The sequence below is a fragment of the Sprattus sprattus genome, assembly GCF_963457725.1.
Source record: "Sprattus sprattus genome assembly, chromosome: 11".
NCBI lineage: Eukaryota > Metazoa > Chordata > Actinopteri > Clupeiformes > Clupeidae > Sprattus > Sprattus sprattus.
Genome location: NC_137909.1, coordinates 21,614,702 through 21,632,501, shown reverse-complemented (window position 1 = coordinate 21,632,501; position 17,800 = coordinate 21,614,702). Strand labels below are relative to the sequence as shown.

The following is a 17,800-nucleotide window of genomic DNA, read 5'->3' as shown; positions in this document are numbered from 1 at the left end:
ACACACACACACACACACACACACACACACACACACACACACACACACACACACACACACACACACACACACACACACCTCACATGATGCCCTTTGCGACAGATGGCCCTTAGAACAAACCTTATAAAGAGCCTGACAGAAAAGAAAAGAGGAAGATATTCATGTGGACTTCCATATTTCTGTGGACCTTTTAATGTGTTCACAACTGTCTGTCTGTCTATCCGTAAAGCTTTTATTTTTTCTGTTTTTCTGGACATAGTCTATTGTTGCGTTACTTGCATTACTATATTTCTGTTCACTGTAGAGTAGAGCTTGGTGATAGAATTATTTGTTTCCATGTGGCACTGTATCTGAAATGCCCTATGCACTAACAACCTGGACTTTCACCCAAGGGTAACTTTCCTGTACTGATACTCTTGTCTTTTCAGACAAGTTTTTCAGTTTCTCTCTCACACCCACCCCCGACACTCTTCTATCTCTCTCTCGCTCTGTCTCTCTCTCTCGCTGTTTCTCGCTCTCTCTCTCTCTCTCGCTCTCTCTCCCCACCCCCACCTCCCTCTCACGCTCTCTCTCTCATTTCCATACACTATTATATACACTACTAAGGCATCAACTGATCTTGGATCTGATGTATAATTATGCTCCCTCCGTCTGTCCCTGTCACCCCTCTACCACCCTCTCCCTTTTCTCTGACCTAATAACTGTGTTGAGGGTAGAGCAAAGGCTTGATCAAATCAAATATTTGTCAAGTCATGTCGGTAAATAACAGAAACAATTATCAGCCGAAACCATTTGGATGAAGGGTCCAGACAAAGCTTCCAGTCAAGCTGTGAAAACTTGTTTTTTTTTACCTTGTAGAACAGCAAAACACGTCTTTATGTGCGTCTACATTTCTTTTTTTAAGTTCAAAGGAGATGTTACATATTTTCCTGACATACATTTTTACCTTTGTCCTATGAAATGTAAATTCATCTCAGAAAGAAATCAGAAGTTGCAGACTGTTTAAAATCTTTGTCTGTCATTCATTGCAAGTCAATGTAAATAACCACTAGTGTCTGTCCTTGAAACATATCAGATTTCAGAAACTGACCAGAAGCACTTAAAGTCTGCAGGAGTACCGCTAAATTACAAGGATTGTTCATTAATTAAGTTGTCTTCATGTACTAATACAATTGATGATTATACAACAGTTTCTTTCTGTTTTTCAACACAGAAGTGATCAATTATGTCACCTTTTGTACGTACAAGACCCTAATAAACATTGACTTCATTCTAAGAGTGTCATTGTAAACTGTATGAATTCAATTCAATTTCAAACCTCAAATGGCCATTTCTGCCTAAATGCTAGCATCTAAATTCTAATTCTCCTTTATCTCTGCTGTCTATCTCTACACAAGAACTCTGTGTGCTGGCTGATGGTGGAGTGAGCATTAGAATCACTGATGGAAAGCTGAGTGCTGAGTACTTTGTGTTTTGAGTGTCATCCTTAATATTTCAAGTATTTTCAGTAATTCACAGTTAATGGAACTAATGTGTAAGTTAAAAGCAACATAAGCAATGAGGAACACTTCCCCCCCACCCAACTCTTATAGAGCTTATCTTTCTGCCGCTCCCACCTTGACCTATACAGACTGCCCTGGAGGGGCGGGGGAGGGTGGAGGGAGATAACACAGAAATCTGCCAAGGTCCTCAGATCTCCCATTAACTGCATCTCCATGACGAGTGCTGCAGAGACTTGGTGGTCACATGACCCAGACCCATTGAGTTGGCTGTAGGGGAGCCATCTAAGGCCATTGTCGTCCTGAATGGCGTTAGGAAGGCAGCCATTGGTCACCCGATGGACATTTTGTTGTGGGTAAAGGACGGCAGTCGTCTCAGGGGTGTCAACAGCAATTAAAAAGCCATCGGGCTGGTCCTCTGAGGAGGGTATGGACACAGGAGGGTTGGGACTCTAGGGCAGCTTTTGTAAGTCTGTGATGAGGGGGTTGGGGTGGAGAGCCGCTATTGAGTAAAGAGGACTTGTACTTCTAGGCTAGGGCTTGTGGATGTCCAGAATGAGGAGAAAACTGTAACAAATCAAATAAGTCATGTGTTAAATAGGAAATACTCATTGATGTAGGCTATGACACAAATACTACATTTTGAATTCACAAAGGCACAGAGGGACAAAAACCTACAACTGAAAAAGATAATTTTTGGTTTACAAATTATTGTAAATTATCCTTACAGAGGCTTTGATGCACAAATTCAATTTTATTTATATAGCGCCATAACAATACAATCACATAACAAATGCCAGGTAGATAATTTTATTAAAGTGTACTCTGTATCTTGAATATGTGTATGGACATAGATGATGTAAACACCACTATGGGAATATGTACGCATTTGCATGTACAGGACATTATTTCTAGTTCTATGGTTGAGTTTCTATGTCCATTCCTTTCTCTAAATTAGACTATTTCTGCTTCTGCTTAGCCATTATAGATAATGCCCTACTGCCATGTGTTCTTGTCTTGACCTTTGTGTTATTTTATTTGTCTGTTTACAGTTGATACCATAAAAAGCCAAAGCTTCCTGCAGAATGGGCTCAGTGCTCCACACCCATTATAGGGGAGTAGGTCTGTTGTAGCTGCTGATTGTGTCTGCAAGTCATTGTTTACTGACAGTCCCAAGCAGCTGGACACCTCCCATGGAAGTCACTCACTCCATCTCGTTTCAAGCTCCATATTAAAACACTCCAAAGATCACACTCGAGATAACTGTCTAAGATAACTGTGTAAGTTTTTTTCCCCCGCTTGTGAAATTAGTTGCTAGCAGACAGGTGGGTGATTTGACATGGTTTTGACTCGTTATATTCTTTTTATTTGTATGTGTTTTTATCAGACATATCAAATAACATTGAGGGTGGTCAATAATGCCCTAGTTCAACCCCCTCTCCTCCAGAGACACATCATGCCACGGGCACATGGCCCAGAGCATGGCAAATTATGATTGTCAGAATCTGAGGCTTGTGCTCCCTGTTGTTTTCAAGTTTAGATTAATGTACTAACCGTGCGTGGTTACATCCCCAAACTACAAACCAAAGCGTGCCTATGGATGGGGTCTCCTTTTGTTCAAAAAGAACATCTGGAAGAGCCAGAAACCTCTCCCACATGCCACCACCAAAACCACAAAAAAGACGATTCCCTTCTCAAAAACTTTGATTCTCTCTAATCCTCGAGAAAGCCCCGTCACCCACTCTATCCCCATTGCTCCCCTCAAACCCCTGCTTGTTCTCTGTCTCTCTGATGCCGGCCACTTTTTCCTCAAATGTCTACACTTTGCATCACAATCCCCACCCAAGTCCATGGGCCCATACAATACCTGTAGCAGGGGTTTGATGTCTTTTAAGGCTTTGACAGAGCCCCGGCCATCCTCTGTGCTCCTTCTCTGTCTTTGTAAGTGTGGAAGAGTGGGCAGCTTGCTTGTGTCCTTAGGTTGGATCTGTTTGAGCCAAGTGTGTTTGATGGTAGGGGGTATATTGTTTTATTTTGGAGTACAGTGAAGTATGGCTGTGCCTGGATGGTGCCTTTAGTTGGGGAGTGGAGGCAAATTGAGTGTCAAATGCTGAGTCAGAGTAGGTCTGACAGACACTAACCAGCAAAGGAAATGAACAGTAAGCAGTCCTTTCTGGTTTTCCCTTGTGTAGTGTGTGTGTGTCCTCTGGTTTCTCTGCATAGTGCTCTTCAGTAAAGATTCTTATAGTGGCAACAATGTCCTTGTGTCGAGTGTGAAACCTTTGGATGGTGTTTGTTTCAGGAGTAGGGGGTGGGTGCGGAATCAAAGGGTTGCGACGTATTGTTCCGCTTGAAAGGCAGCTAATGGCCGGCCATCGCAACTTTGGGTCTGGGAGCTGCGGGGTGCCCCCGGGCCTTGTTGCACAATACCCCCCCACTACCTTCCTGCAGCGCGTCTTCCTGCCGCAATCTGGAGCGATAGAATCTGTAGGGGTGGGGGACAGACACAGCTGTATGCATTTGCAGGAATATTTCCAATTACACCGGAGACGTGTCTTTGTAAACTTTCGAAGCTCCAATGGAATGTACCCCGCTAAAGAGCGAGGGTGATGTAGCATGTAAGCACAAGAAGTAATATTGTAGGCCACACATAAACTCTGCCATAAAAAAATGGGACTTCTCTGAAAACTTGTGCTTGTTTACATTTCAGGGGCGCCTGTCCCTATTTCATCGAGCAAGATTAAACACCTGTAATCCAATTTTGTATCTGATTGCAATACCAAAGACAAACATTACACCTTGACGTAGAGGACGTTGTAGAGGACCAAGTGTATTTTGAAACATCACGATCATTTTTTTTCGCTTTGTGTGAAATGACTGTCTTCGCACGAACCTGACAAAAAACGATGTAAAAACGTACCCAATGACACACTGTAAGTTAATGAAATGTTACAATACTTAGCCTATAGTAGGTTAAGGCTTTCTAACCCAAATGACTCCAATCCTCTGGGAACTTTCCGGGTGAACGTTTCATTTTCATGTTTGAAATGTAGTTTTCCAGTTAAATTGTAAATTTGAATACCAAAGATAAGTGATTAAGGCGAATTATTTCAACCACGTTAGTTCAATGAATTGGCCTATGCATGCGAAATGTCTCTGCTACGAATGTGTAACTTCTAGAAAATTCATTGTTTCGATGTTAATGCGCGAAATGGATTAACAGTCTCATCAGCCTTATATTTGGCCGTGCATAATTCCCCATCAATTTAGCAAAGAAAATAGCAAAAATCCTCTTAAGCGGTAAGTTTTCTTGTAAACACTTATAACGGTTAATTATAATAACGGGGACATGGAAGAAAATAAAATGGACCAGTTTAATTAGTAGGCTAAGGTTAACCAACCCCTTCCTTGTCTTGACAAAACGGTAGCCGCATTCTTCTCCACGCCCAAAGAAATCAAGTTCATTCACAACTTCACCATCAGCTGGGGCCTATTGTTTGGGTTGGCCAATGGGAGAGGCGGCAATTAGGACTCCAGCCTCTAACATCAACTGATTAAGAAAACCTGTTGAAGTCAGAAGTAGACATCTGCACGCGTGAAAGTGAAGTGGGTGGAGGTGAACCTTAGGCCTAAATGAATAGACTAAACTGATTTGTCATCTGACGCCAAATGCTTGAATTTCCACACAGGTCCTTTTCTGACCAAGCTCGAGAAAGAACGTGCAAGGAGGATCCTTATCTCGCCGAGTGAATTGACTTGTTACTTTTCTTCCATGATGGAGGGATTTGTAACTTTTACTTAGAACAGCCGATACCCAAGTTATCTGATAGTGTGTGCCGAGACGTAAAGTATTCTACAACTGCTCCTGAAGATGTCTGAGAGAACCCAAAGTCCAGCAGCAGACTGTAACGGAAGGTCCTTTGATGTCAACAGAGCGATGTATGCCCAGGCTTTAGGTCAGGATGGACTGGGCAACGCATCGCTCCAGTTTCAGCACATGCTACAAGACCCGGGCCTGCTTTTCAACAAATCATCTTTTAACGGAATGGCCCCTCCGCCTCCACAGGCTTTCTTTACGTTCCCCGCAGTTGGTGGTGACTACAGATCATCAGAGGTACAGGCTGGGGACTTTACGCAGCCGAAACATTGGTACCCTTTCGCTGCTCCGGAGTACACCGGTCAGGTAGCCGGCACGACAATGGCCACACAGCCCGCAAACCTCAGTCCGCCAATTGCCGAGACCAGAGAGCAAATAAAAATGTCAGAGATAAAGACGGAGAAGGAGGTTAATGATGAGTACAATACTGAGACAAAGATTCAGGTTCCACCACCGGCAAACTCCGTTGCCCACGGCGTTTATTACTCTGCTCCGTGGAACCCATCTTTTTGGCCTGGCCTGTCGCACATCGGCGCTCCCAGCAACACAGCTGCAGCTCAAACTATTTCGTCCTCTGCATCATCTTCCTCTCTTTCCCCATCTCCACCTGGGAATACATTTTCTGGGGCTGGATTTTACAGCGGTGGCTCCGCACAGACTGTTCCAGCGACCCAAGTGCAGACTACAGCCCGAAGTAGCGGCTCCTCTAGCGGCGGTTGCAGCGACTCGGAGGAGGAGGTGAGCAAGACCGACCTTTACAATGAGCGACCAGGCCAATGTGTTTCATTCAGTCTAGATTACCTGAATGTTTATTTTTAGCATGATCTTTTACATTTCTGCAAATAATTTTCCGTAGGAGAATCTGACCACAGAAGAATTGGAACAGTTTGCAAAAGAATTGAAGCACAAGCGCATCACCTTGGGCTTCACGCAAGCAGACGTTGGATTGGCATTGGGCAACCTCTATGGTAAGTCGTCTTTCCGGTAAAACTCAATTTACAGACTGAACTGTCTCACGTGGCAAAACAAATAAAACTCATTAACAAAGGTCATATCAGACTTTTTTTTTTTTTTTTTTAATTCTCATCGTGTTTTCCTCCACTTGTCCAGGTAAAATGTTCAGCCAGACGACAATTTGCCGTTTCGAGGCGCTTCAGCTGAGCTTCAAGAACATGTGCAAGCTCAAACCACTACTGCAAAGATGGCTCAATGACGCAGAGACATCCGAAAATCCACAAGACGTGAGTGACTGCTTGAATAAGGATTTGTATCTGGCTCTATTTCACGCTCCGTAATTGTATACACATTGTCAACTTGTATACACATAGTCAACTTTCCCCTGTGGCATTGATATCGTTCTAAGCCTTCTCTCATACATCAGCTAACACCAGTACGTGGGCAATATGAAGCGTTCCTTGAGCTAAGATGACCCTTTGATAGAGTGGCGTTTATATGCAATACAGGCCTGTTGGGAGAGCTGTATAAAGCTGAATCAGCCATTTCAATTGTTGGGTATACCCAGTTGTGTAGTGGTCCCTGGAGAAGTGGGTATACTCTTAATTTATACTCTTAAAAGCAGCCCATACAGCAGAGGATAAACGGCCTGTTTTGAGAAGTGGGTATACGCAATGCTGACTGAAAAACTACACCACTGGGTATACCTTCTATCTGTTCAACTATTGAACTCACCACTAATGTTCCTAATTGCATTTTTCCTACAGATGTATAAAATCGAGCGTGTGTTTGTGGACACCAGAAAAAGAAAGAGGAGGACCAGTCTGGAGGGAACTGTGCGCAGCGCCCTTGAGTCATATTTTGTGAAATGTCCCAAGCCCAACACCCAGGAAATCACCCACATCTCAGATGACCTTGGCCTAGAGCGTGATGTGAGTCCACCTCCTATTCAGCTAAGCCTGAGCTCATTAGAGGGTTCTGTGTCTCTGATGGACAGATAAGGAATGTCATGCGTTCATGGTTTGTTTATTCTAAACTTATGCAAGTGTTATACAAGTGCTTTAAAAAAGGGATATATGGCATCTTTTTTTTTAGCCTCTGTGTCTTCAGCGTTGTGGTCCTTTCAAGTGTCTTGTTGCAATTGTTTCTTTTAACTAGTAGTGAAAGGTCTTCCATAACATTACATTACTGACTATATGTGGGGCTATGTGTGTTAAAGTGTGTGATGTGTCTTTGGACAGGTTGTGCGTGTGTGGTTCTGCAACCGCAGGCAGAAAGGGAAACGCCTAGCCCTGCCTTTCGATGATGAGTGTGCCGAGGGGGGGTATTACGAGCAGAGCCCTCCCCCATCTCACATGATCCCCAACACACTCCATGGACAGGGGTATCCCCCCGTTAATCACCCCTCCGGCCCCACCCTGTACATGCCCCCCCTCCATCGACCAGATGTTTTCAAACAGAACTTGCACCCGGGACTGGTGGGTCACCTCCCCAGCTAACTGGAGCAGGCCTTAGCCTTCCCAGCCAACCCCCCTCCCCCCCACCCACCCACCCACCTTCATGGGATGGATGAAGAAAGATCAGTTACTTGACTCTTAAGACTGAAAACATGAGGATATTTTACACCAAACATACAAGCAATTGAAATGTGTGAACACCTCTTTGTTTTCAAACTTGGTTTGGTGTCCCAAATAGTTAATCGGTCACATAGATCACAAGCCTGGCAGTTTGTGGTGTTTTGCCCTGGTTGCTGGCAAGAGAAGTGTGTGTGTGTGTGTGTAGTTTTCATTGGGTGGCCTTTTGTAGCTGAGAAACTTGGGTAAAGAGATTTTTGCTAATGCTGTTGCACATTATCAAAGGTTTAAGGCCATGTTTTTGAAATGCTTATTTTGTTTTTGTGCCTATTTTCATTTTTGTCCTTAAGAAAACATAAATTCTGAATTATTTTCAAATCGCTGGGCTCTCAGTTGCTGTAATTAATGATGAAATGCATTCCTCTGTGATTGAGACTTTTTTTTTTTTTTTTTTTTTTATAAATCTAAATGAGTTATGTAAGAAATGCAACCCTTTACAAAATGGCTGCTTTAACATGATTTTAAGAGTTGTCTTTTTAGCTAAAGGATAAGTGCATTCAGTAGACAGGGACGGTTGTGAGGACATCGAGTAGTGCTCTTCATTGTGCATCCCTCTTCTCTCATTTGTCAACGTTGCATGTTAACGGCTCACGTTGCGCTGGGCTTCTGATAGTTGTGTTTTTGTTATTTTTAACCATGGGCAGCTCTCAAAGTTTTATATCTATGTATATTTTGTGTGTCTTCTTAATGGCCACAGTGTGGAGAAGTCATGTGCCTTATGTTTACACCTGCATTTTCTACAAGTCACTTTTCAAGATGCTGCATCACTTTTGCTGGATACTGTAAATGAAAGTCTTGAATAATTTATTGAGACACTAAGCCTGGAGTGTTTCTTTGGTTGAAATGATATTGCCTTCCTGCTGAATGTAGCTATTAAATGCATCATCTGGCATTCAAACCCACTTAATGTGTGTTGTCTCTAGCTCCATTGATTTTGCGTCAACAACAACAACAACAGGAAACGGGTGAGAAGTCTCCTAACACTTAGACAAACTGTGCTCTGCTACTTCATATGGCCCCTGAGACTTACAAGATGGGGATGAGGCACACATGTACACACACATGCACACTCATTTAATTTACTTGAATTATTAAACATTTGCGTCACTTTGTCAGCTAACTTCAGCCTTCCTGATGCGTTTTGCTTGCATGACTTTTATTTTTCGGTCATAATAATGTGAATTTTAATGAATTGTGGTCTGTCCTGCTTAGAACTACATAATATAGATAGTTTTACCGTCACGTCATTGACCATAGTGTTGCTTTAACAGTTATACATTCATCAGTGAATCTGATGCAACGTGATATCCTATTAGCACAGCTTAGGTGGCTTTACCCAAATAAGAAAATCTGCATTTCTTTGAAAATGAATTATTTTAACATGTCTTCCCGTGGTTATTCTTTGAAATTGAAATGTTGATCTTGAATGACAGGATCTTATTTACTGTACGTTACTCTTGTATGACAGGATCATATTGACTAAGGTGTGTGTGTGAGTCCACAGTGGTTGACCTCTGGTCTGTTGTGGCTCTACTTCAGTCTGGCGTAGCACAATGGAAAAGGAGTAGACTTACTCTGTCCATTCCCCATTTGATTGTATCTAACATGGCATACAGAAAACCTACTGTTTCTGGTGAGTGTTAAACCAAAGAAACTTTAATCTATTCCAATTCATATGCAATATGACTGCTGCATATAGTGTTGGTCAAAGCTGTTTTTTCTTCTTTTTTTGTTCACCAATTTTCGGTCGACAATATAACATACTTAGACTTAACCGATCCACATGAAACTTGACATGGCTGATGCGGAATATAGGGTAAAGGGCCCTGGGTGAGTGTCCTGTTTCACCCGTTAGCATACCCTGGAATGGGGTAGGCTCAAAGTATTTTTTTGGCATCAGCTCATCAACTGTTAAGATTTTATTTGATTTTGATCAAAATTACTAAATTGTTATGGAAAGTTGGCCTTTAGGAGGAGCATGACCCAGATAATTATAACTTCATTGTGGAGTCGCTCCATCTACTGAATAATGTGCAAAGCGAAAACCTAACCCCAGGTTTCACAAACTTCACACCCAGCATCCCTACCTTATTCTTTGGAAGCATTATTTTGTCCTTAGGAGGCTCTGCAACTGATGCATTTATACATCTCAAGAACCGCTTAAGCAAAAACTTGGCTTCTTTTGCTCACATCTCTTGAATTTCCATTTGGCTTGCTTGACAAAATGGTTGCCAATGGCCAATCAAGGAGCTAAGCTCGCCTAGAGCGCCAAATGTGCTAGGGCCACCTCTATTCCCACTTCAGGTTCCGGCAGATTGTGGATCCCAGAAACCTGAAGGACTCCACAGCCAGCACAGTACTGTTGAGTATGGTGAGGGCGGGCAGTGCTGGGGGGCTCCTCCTGAAGTCCACTGTCAGATGTCACAATAACAAGCTACAACATGCTTTCTCCCCTTCCTCTGATATGTTGGTCTGTCTTCACAATTCATTTAGTCTTAAATCCTTACATAAAATTAAAATGGTCCTTTGTCACATGTTGAAGCAGTCATCCTCATCATTCAACCATGCCCTACTTGGGTCAGTTCACCCACTGTTTGGACCCCGATGATCTCTGCTTGTGGCCATATTTAAAATTCGGATTATGGTAGTATGCAATAAATGCTGATAATTTAAAAAAATTCTCAAAACATGAGATCAAAACTAAAAAAGCCAAGTACATCTATACAAAAAGATCATATTGTTCCTTATGTGTACAAAATGCTCAAATGTATCACAAGAATAAACCTGTCACATTCATGAGCTTTATCACTATAGGTTCCATAACCCCAGGTACTGCTTCAAACCCTTTCAGTGTACACCACCACATTCATAAACTTTAGTTCCTTACATTTTCACTCAAAATAAGACATACAACAAAGTTTTTAGTCTATTTGCCAGAAACATTAACATTCAAGATAACACATTTTTCTTGGAACGAAAAACCCTGACTTTTTCTGTTACATTACGCACTGCTATAAGGTATGTCTAGTTTACTCTTGAAATGTTATTCAATTTAATAAATGTGCAGACACCAATCAGAGACCATGTACAGTATTTCTTGTTTATGTTTGTGGAATAAACAAGAATAAATATATTGTTCCAGATTCACACAAAAAGAGATGTTTCATAATCTATAAATCAATCAAATGGAATGTATTAATTCATGGTGTTGTAACTTGGAATGTGTTAAATTAAAGAAGTACTGTTATTGCACACATTAAATAAAAATTACGATTAATTAATCAAGTAGTATTTTAAATTACAATCTCATTGACAAATTTGAAGGGTTTTACCTTTTCAATTCACCAAGGTCATCCCTATTCACTTTTAAAGGTTAACTTTTTCTGATTTAAAGGTGTTAGGTGTTTGGTGCTTAGCGCAGATAGCACAGAGTCTCTCCCGCCAGTCCCTGTACAGTTTGACAGTATACTGTTGTTTCCAGGCAAAGTATTTGGCATAGCGTTCCTTATCCTCAGCCAGTTTCTTGAGAAAGTTTCCAAGCTCCTCTATTGATCTGAAGTCATCCACATGGATGAAGGAATCCTTTGGGGCCACTGCCTCATACTGTTCCCGCGGTGGACCTAAAACTACAGGCACAGCTCCACCCAAAAGGGCATTGTACCAAAACTTCTCTGTGATATAGTCCGTGGAGATGGAGTTCTCAAAGGCTAGGTAGAAGTAGCAGCGAGAAATGGTGGGTAACAGATTCTGTGCATCCAAATACTTATTAACAGCTCTGCCATACACCTCCACAGGAATTACCTTTTTTAGCTTCTCATACACAGCTGTTCTCTTATGATATTTTGAAAAGTTACTCACAACCCAGCATGCCAGGGAGGTTTTTCCCTTTGGGATTGAGGCATTGACTGTACCATCATTCTCTGCTTCTTTCGACACCAGTTGTCCGTAAGGGATGGTTATGTCGGCATCTCGTCTGTAGGTCATGCTGTAGTCGAAGTGTCTTCTTTGCACCCAACTGTTCCCATTGTTCTCCGGGCTCTCCAAGGAAAGCCAGACCCAACTCTGGCCCGATGGACGGATAAGGTTCAACGGTAACTTCTGCAGACCTCTCACCAGCTCACGATTATGGAAGACCACCAAATTTGCCCTTGAAAATAAGGAACGGTTATCCACCAAAAGGCATCCATTGATACCCTGGCGCTCCAAGCACACGTCTCCACTCAGGTTGTATGGCTTTCCAAAGGGCCAGTGCCACAGTAGAATGGTATTGTTGCCTGTAAAACTAGGGGGGGCTCTTCTCAGGGAAGGGAAGGCCTGTAGTGTGAAGTAAGTGTAGGTTGCAAGGGAAACGACAGGGAGGAAGAGAAGACAGCACCACTTCTTCCTAGAATTAGTCCACATGGTAGACATCCAGATAGCATATTAACCACTGCAAGAAAAAGAACAGCGCACAGCCGTTAATAAGGAGAGGGAAATGGATATAAGGAATATTATTCTAATATAACATATATACTCTTTGCTTGTTTCCTCTTTTCTTGCATTTGTGTGACTTGTTTTCGGTCGGTTGGTTTCTTGTTTGTGGTAAGAGCTGAATCACAGACTGTGGTCGGGGTTAGTTTCTAAGGAAATAAAAAATTAAAAAAACTGTTTTCCCATGCTGTTGTTTTATCATGCTGTTGAAATGTTGCATGTCACCCAGCTCTGTGGTTAAGAGGCCAGCTTCCTGACAAGGGAGTTCACAGTGAGTAAATGGATGTGTCTCTGTTTGAGTGGGGGTGGGGAGCATATCCATCACTATGGAGATGTACATATTCATATATTGTAACAGTTTCACTATCTGTTCCAATTGTGGTTTTCACTGGTCTTTTAAAGAGATACTTACATATATGTACATAAAACGCTCTTATATATTTATAATGGTGGCAATGCGTCCACCAATGCGTCATCAGACAGCATAAAAGGAGATGCTGAGAAGCCATGTTTCCAAAAAGCCAAATATAGATCCTCAACAGACCGCATTCCCTCTGGTGACAGTGTTGCATACCTACGGTTAGTCAGTGTCTTCTGTCCTTTTTTGAGCACATTGTGACCAATTTAAATTAACTCATGTAACCTATTTGGGATTTTGTTATGCTTTAAATTGCAGTCAGGTTGGTTTAAACAGAGATCAGGTTAAGAGTGTTGAAAAATGTCATCAATCCCCGGTTCCCATAGATTGTTGTATGTAGACTTAAAGATGAGGAGAGCGACCAATGGACCCAAATATCAGACCATATCAAGGTAGTTATATTCCTTTTTTTAATGTGTTGCCTGATTAAAATTTGACTGATTCGATTTTGTCCAAACAAGCATTTAGCATTTGTGAACGTGAGACTTGGCACGAAAACATCCCCCTTTTGTCTGCAATATACATGATGGACCACCCAGGGTGAAATGGATCAGTGTGATCTAATTCGGCTCTCTGGATTACCTCCTTGTCTGAAAATGATGTCTATCTTTCTGTGTGTTTTTGGGTGGATCTGTTTTCCACTGGATGAGGCAGGTATATTCTGACAGAAATATTGCAGCCAGTAACATGTTCACACACACACACACGCAAGTCTGAGTTTCCCATCACAGCATCAGATTTCAAAACGGAGTACATCACCACGAAACACTTGATTTAACCATGTATGTTTGTTTATGAAAAAGAAAATTGCCCTTATAAATCTAATGCAATGAATGACATGAAAGAGGATTTCTATGCTTTGACAAGAAAGTGTAAAGGCACATCGTTAACCAACAAAATGAATGGATGTGATGGCTTACCATAAAGGTTGTGCAGGAAGTCTTGTGGTTGCATGCAACTCTGGCCGTCTCCTCCAGCTGTGTTCTACTATGCCTCTGTGCTTTCTTAAAGTAGACTCTTGAAACTTGAAGACTTTTCAGACTCATCTGCTTCCCAATTTTCTCCTCTCTATATTTCTCTCAATATATATCTCTCTCTCTCCCTCCTTCTCATCTCTATTTCCCTCCCTCCCTCCCTCTCTCTCTGTCTCTCTCTCTGTGAGTAAAAGGAAAAGCTAGAGAGAGAGAGAGAGAGATACTCGTGTCTTCGTTCACTCACACCCAGCCTGTGATGTCAGCAATGTCATTTGTGAATACACTACAACCATATTCATTCATTCATTCTTATACAGCTGACACTGATTACTTCACAGCTGCAAAAAAAGTGGTTGCTTGCACTTTCAAGTGCATTTGTTTGGCTGTTGTCACACACACAGTAAATAAACTTTCTTTGAAATGGTAGCAGGTTTAATGTAGATTTGTTTTATTTGTATGTCGGCTCTTTGAGTGTGCCAGAGTGGAATACTGGAGCCCATCTTGAAACTCACCTCAGACTACACCTTGATAACTCGGACTCAGGAAATGGTGACTCGTAATTGTCTCGAGTTTTCTTTTTTGGTGACTCGGACTTGGACTTGGGCTTGAACACTGGGGATTTGAGTCTCAGCTCAGACACAAGGTTTAGTGACTCAACTACCCCACTGAGAGGGGAAGACAGGTAGTGAAAGTTCAGGAGGTGGGATCATTTTGCTGCTGCCATGACGAATGCTGAAAACGGAGCTAGTAACCGTAAATCTAATACGTGGAGGGTTAAGACACCAGACAGAAGCAAATTTGTCACACATGATCTTCCATTTAGAACACCATTGAGTCACATCCTGCCTGCCACAAAAGTAAAGCAAAGCTCTTAGCAGTAGGTACTTGCCTCCATCCGTCTAGGTGATTATTCAGGGGTTGATGTGAATAAAACCTTGTTCCTAAACACAAACAGAACCGGGTCACTTGTACCGTTTTATTGCTGGACTTTCTAACAACCTTTTTTTCTGAGCCTAAAAAGGCTGGCTACATTTCTGTGCAGAGTGAAAAGGGAAGTGGGGGCACACATGAACAGGATGCACAGAATGACACACATTCACAAATATACATACATACGCTTTTCCAGAATATTCAAATTATTTGAGATGCGCCCATTTGACAGAGGGAATCTCCTTATAGGTGGTGGTTGTTTACATTGTTTACATAGAGGAAACTTTTTATTTTAGGTTTATTTACAATGTTCCCAATAATGAATGAATTTACATAAATAAAGCACTTTACATTGGATTTAACTGACAACAATAATATCACCGACATGTTCACTTTTCTAAAAACCTCATGCCCAAAGAATAAGATGATTCACTTCATGCAGAGATTTATATTCATATATTTATTTTCAGTCATTTACATTATTTTGTCTCTCTCTTTCACACAAACACACATGCACACAGACCACAGGCAACATGTTGTGTTCTTCCATCACACTAATGCAACCTGCAAATGCATGGTCTGTATGACTCATACCTGCATTTGAGGTCCTGGAACCCACCCACCTCCCCTGTGGAGAAAGCTAATGGTCTGTATGTGGGTTTTGTTGTACGTGCTGCCTGACACGGGGGACTGCGTTGTTGGGTATTGTGTATGTGATGTAACTAAAAAATCTGAGAGATTTGACTGAACGGTCGAAATCGGAAGGCGGTGCAGACGCAGAAAGCTGGCCATAAAAGTAACTGCAAATGTACGTGAACACAGTGGTGTACATGAAAAGGATTGAACCATCTGTTACTGTATTATCATAATTTTTTATAATAATAATAATAATACATTTTATTTATAGGGCGCCTTTCAAGACACCCAAGGTCGCCTTACAACATTGAATAAAACATTGAATTATACATAATACAGCAACAACTTTACAGGTTATAGGCTTGCTTGAACAGGTGTGTTTTGATTTGTGTTTTAAAAAGAGCGATTGAGTTAGGGTCAATGTTCCTGATGTCAGGGGGGAGGGAGTTCCAGAGGTGAGGGGCAGAGCGGCTGAAGGCTCTGGATCCCATGGTGGACAGATGGGCTTGGGGGACGGTCAGGGTGATGGAGGAGGCAGACCTGAGAGACCGGGTAGGGACATTGATGTGGAGGAGGTCAGAGAGGTATGGAGGGGCGAGGTTATGGATTGCCTTAAATGTGTGGAGGAGGATTTTGTAATTTATGCGGTGTTTAATGGGAAGCCAATGGAGTTGATGTAGAACGGGGTGATGTGACTGATGGATGGCGTCCTAGTGACGATACGGGCAGCAGCATTTTGTACCAGTTGAAGTTTATGGAGGAGTTTGTGTGGGAGACCAAAGAGAAGGGAATTGCAGTAGTCCAGGCGGGAAGTGACAAGGGAGTGAACCAGTATTGCGGCGGTGTTGGGATTGAGTGAGGGGCGGAGGCGGTTGATATTGCGGATGTGAAAGTAGGCAGATCGGATGGTGTTGTTGATGTGGGTATTGAATGATAGGGTGCTGTCGAGGACGACACCCAGGCTTTTAACCTGAGGAGAGGGGGTAACCAAGGAGTTATCTATGGTGAGGGTGAAACTGGGGTGTTTGGTGAGGGTGTGTTTGGAGCCAATGAGGACTGCCTCAGTTTTTTCACTGTTAAGCTTCAGGAAATTTGAAGAAAACCAGGATTTGATTTCCTGTAAACAGGCACAGAGGGAGGAGGGTGGGAAGGTGGAAGTGGGTTTGGTAGAAACGTAGAGCTGGGTGTCATCCGCATAACAGTGGAAATGAATATTGTATTTACGGAAAATCAGTCCAAGTGGGAGGAGGTATATGATGAATAGGATAGGGCCAAGGACAGAGCCCTGGGGAACACCAGTGGAGAGGGGGGGGGGGGGGCTATTTTTATTATAAATTATTATTATTTATGGCTATTGCTGTGGTGGCTCTCTGAGCTCTTTGAGCCAACATGTGTGAGACCAGAAGAGAGAAGCAGAATCTGATTTCCCTCTTATATGTGGTCTTCTTGGATGTAATCAGGTACTTCTTAAATATCAACAACAAGAAATAAACATGACTCAGTGTTCAACTAAATGCCAGATGTGAGAAAGCACTACATCACATGTGTCAAACTCAAGGTCGATTTCATCCGGCCCGCTGACTCAAAAAAGATCCATTGTTGCAAAAAGATCCATTGATTTGAATGAAACACGGTGTAATTTGATTTGGCCCAGCACATAATATTTTATGTCTAGCAGAGTTGGCCTGCCACGGCCTGCTGGTATGTCGCACTCACCACTATTACTACAAGTCCCACAATGCACTGTCACCGCTTTGGTACGTCAATTTCAGGCCCGCAAGTGCAAGCTCTTACCCCACTGTCTGCAGCCTCATCACCTAAAAGTTTAGCTTGCGGCCTGTCTCTCTCCCCACAAAAAATTGTCCAAGGGAGAATTTGTCAAGAACTGCATGATAAAAGTTTGTGACACGTGTGCCCTGATAAAAGGCATGCGTTTTTAACATGAGCCTGTGCAGAAACACTGTTGCCTTACCACCTACCTTATGTGGTATTTTTATCTTGTTTATTACTGTACTGTTGAATAATGTGTATGGCTGGTACTGGAACATGGACATCTCAACAAATAGAGATAGCTCTTTATAACTTATGAAGAGGCTGCCAGAGGCAGAAAAGGCCCCTTTTCAGAGACATCCTATGGCAGACAGGCCTTTTCTTATAAACCCAAGTGAGCAGATAGCATTTCTGAGAAATCATGAGGCAGACAGGCCTGTTATTATAACCCCAATTGCAAAGACACCTTTTATGATAAATCACATGGCAAACATGCCTCCTCTGCATAGACTACCTAGATGCTTCAGGGACAAAGGGGGGTCAGGGCAAGGTGACAGACGCCTCTGCAAAAGCCACAAGGCAGACAATGTGAAGAACTGTGTCTGAAAGCCCCCGAGATACCTGGTATCACAGGAAGC

General features: G+C 42.4%; 2 protein-coding genes across 2 annotated transcripts; one reads left to right on the top strand and one right to left on the bottom strand.

Annotated features, from left to right (window-relative positions):
- Nucleotides 1–5,370: 5,370 nt before the first annotated feature.
- On the top strand, nt 5,371–7,829 carry pou5f3 (POU domain, class 5, transcription factor 3; the record flags this gene model as incomplete). Its single annotated transcript, XM_080847678.1, has 5 exons — nt 5,371–6,114; nt 6,233–6,344; nt 6,487–6,617; nt 7,098–7,262; nt 7,572–7,829. The coding sequence occupies 5 exons, from the start codon at nt 5,371–5,373 to the stop codon at nt 7,827–7,829; spliced, it is 1,410 nt and encodes a 469-aa protein (XP_080703804.1).
- Nucleotides 7,830–11,330: 3,501 nt separating this feature from the next.
- LOC308372363 (alpha-(1,3)-fucosyltransferase 7-like) lies at nt 11,331–12,374 on the bottom strand (the record flags this gene model as incomplete). Its single annotated transcript, XM_080847517.1, has 1 exon — nt 11,331–12,374. One exon carries the CDS (start codon nt 12,372–12,374, stop codon nt 11,331–11,333), a length of 1,044 nt encoding a protein of 347 aa, XP_080703643.1.
- Nucleotides 12,375–17,800: the final 5,426 nt, after the last annotated feature.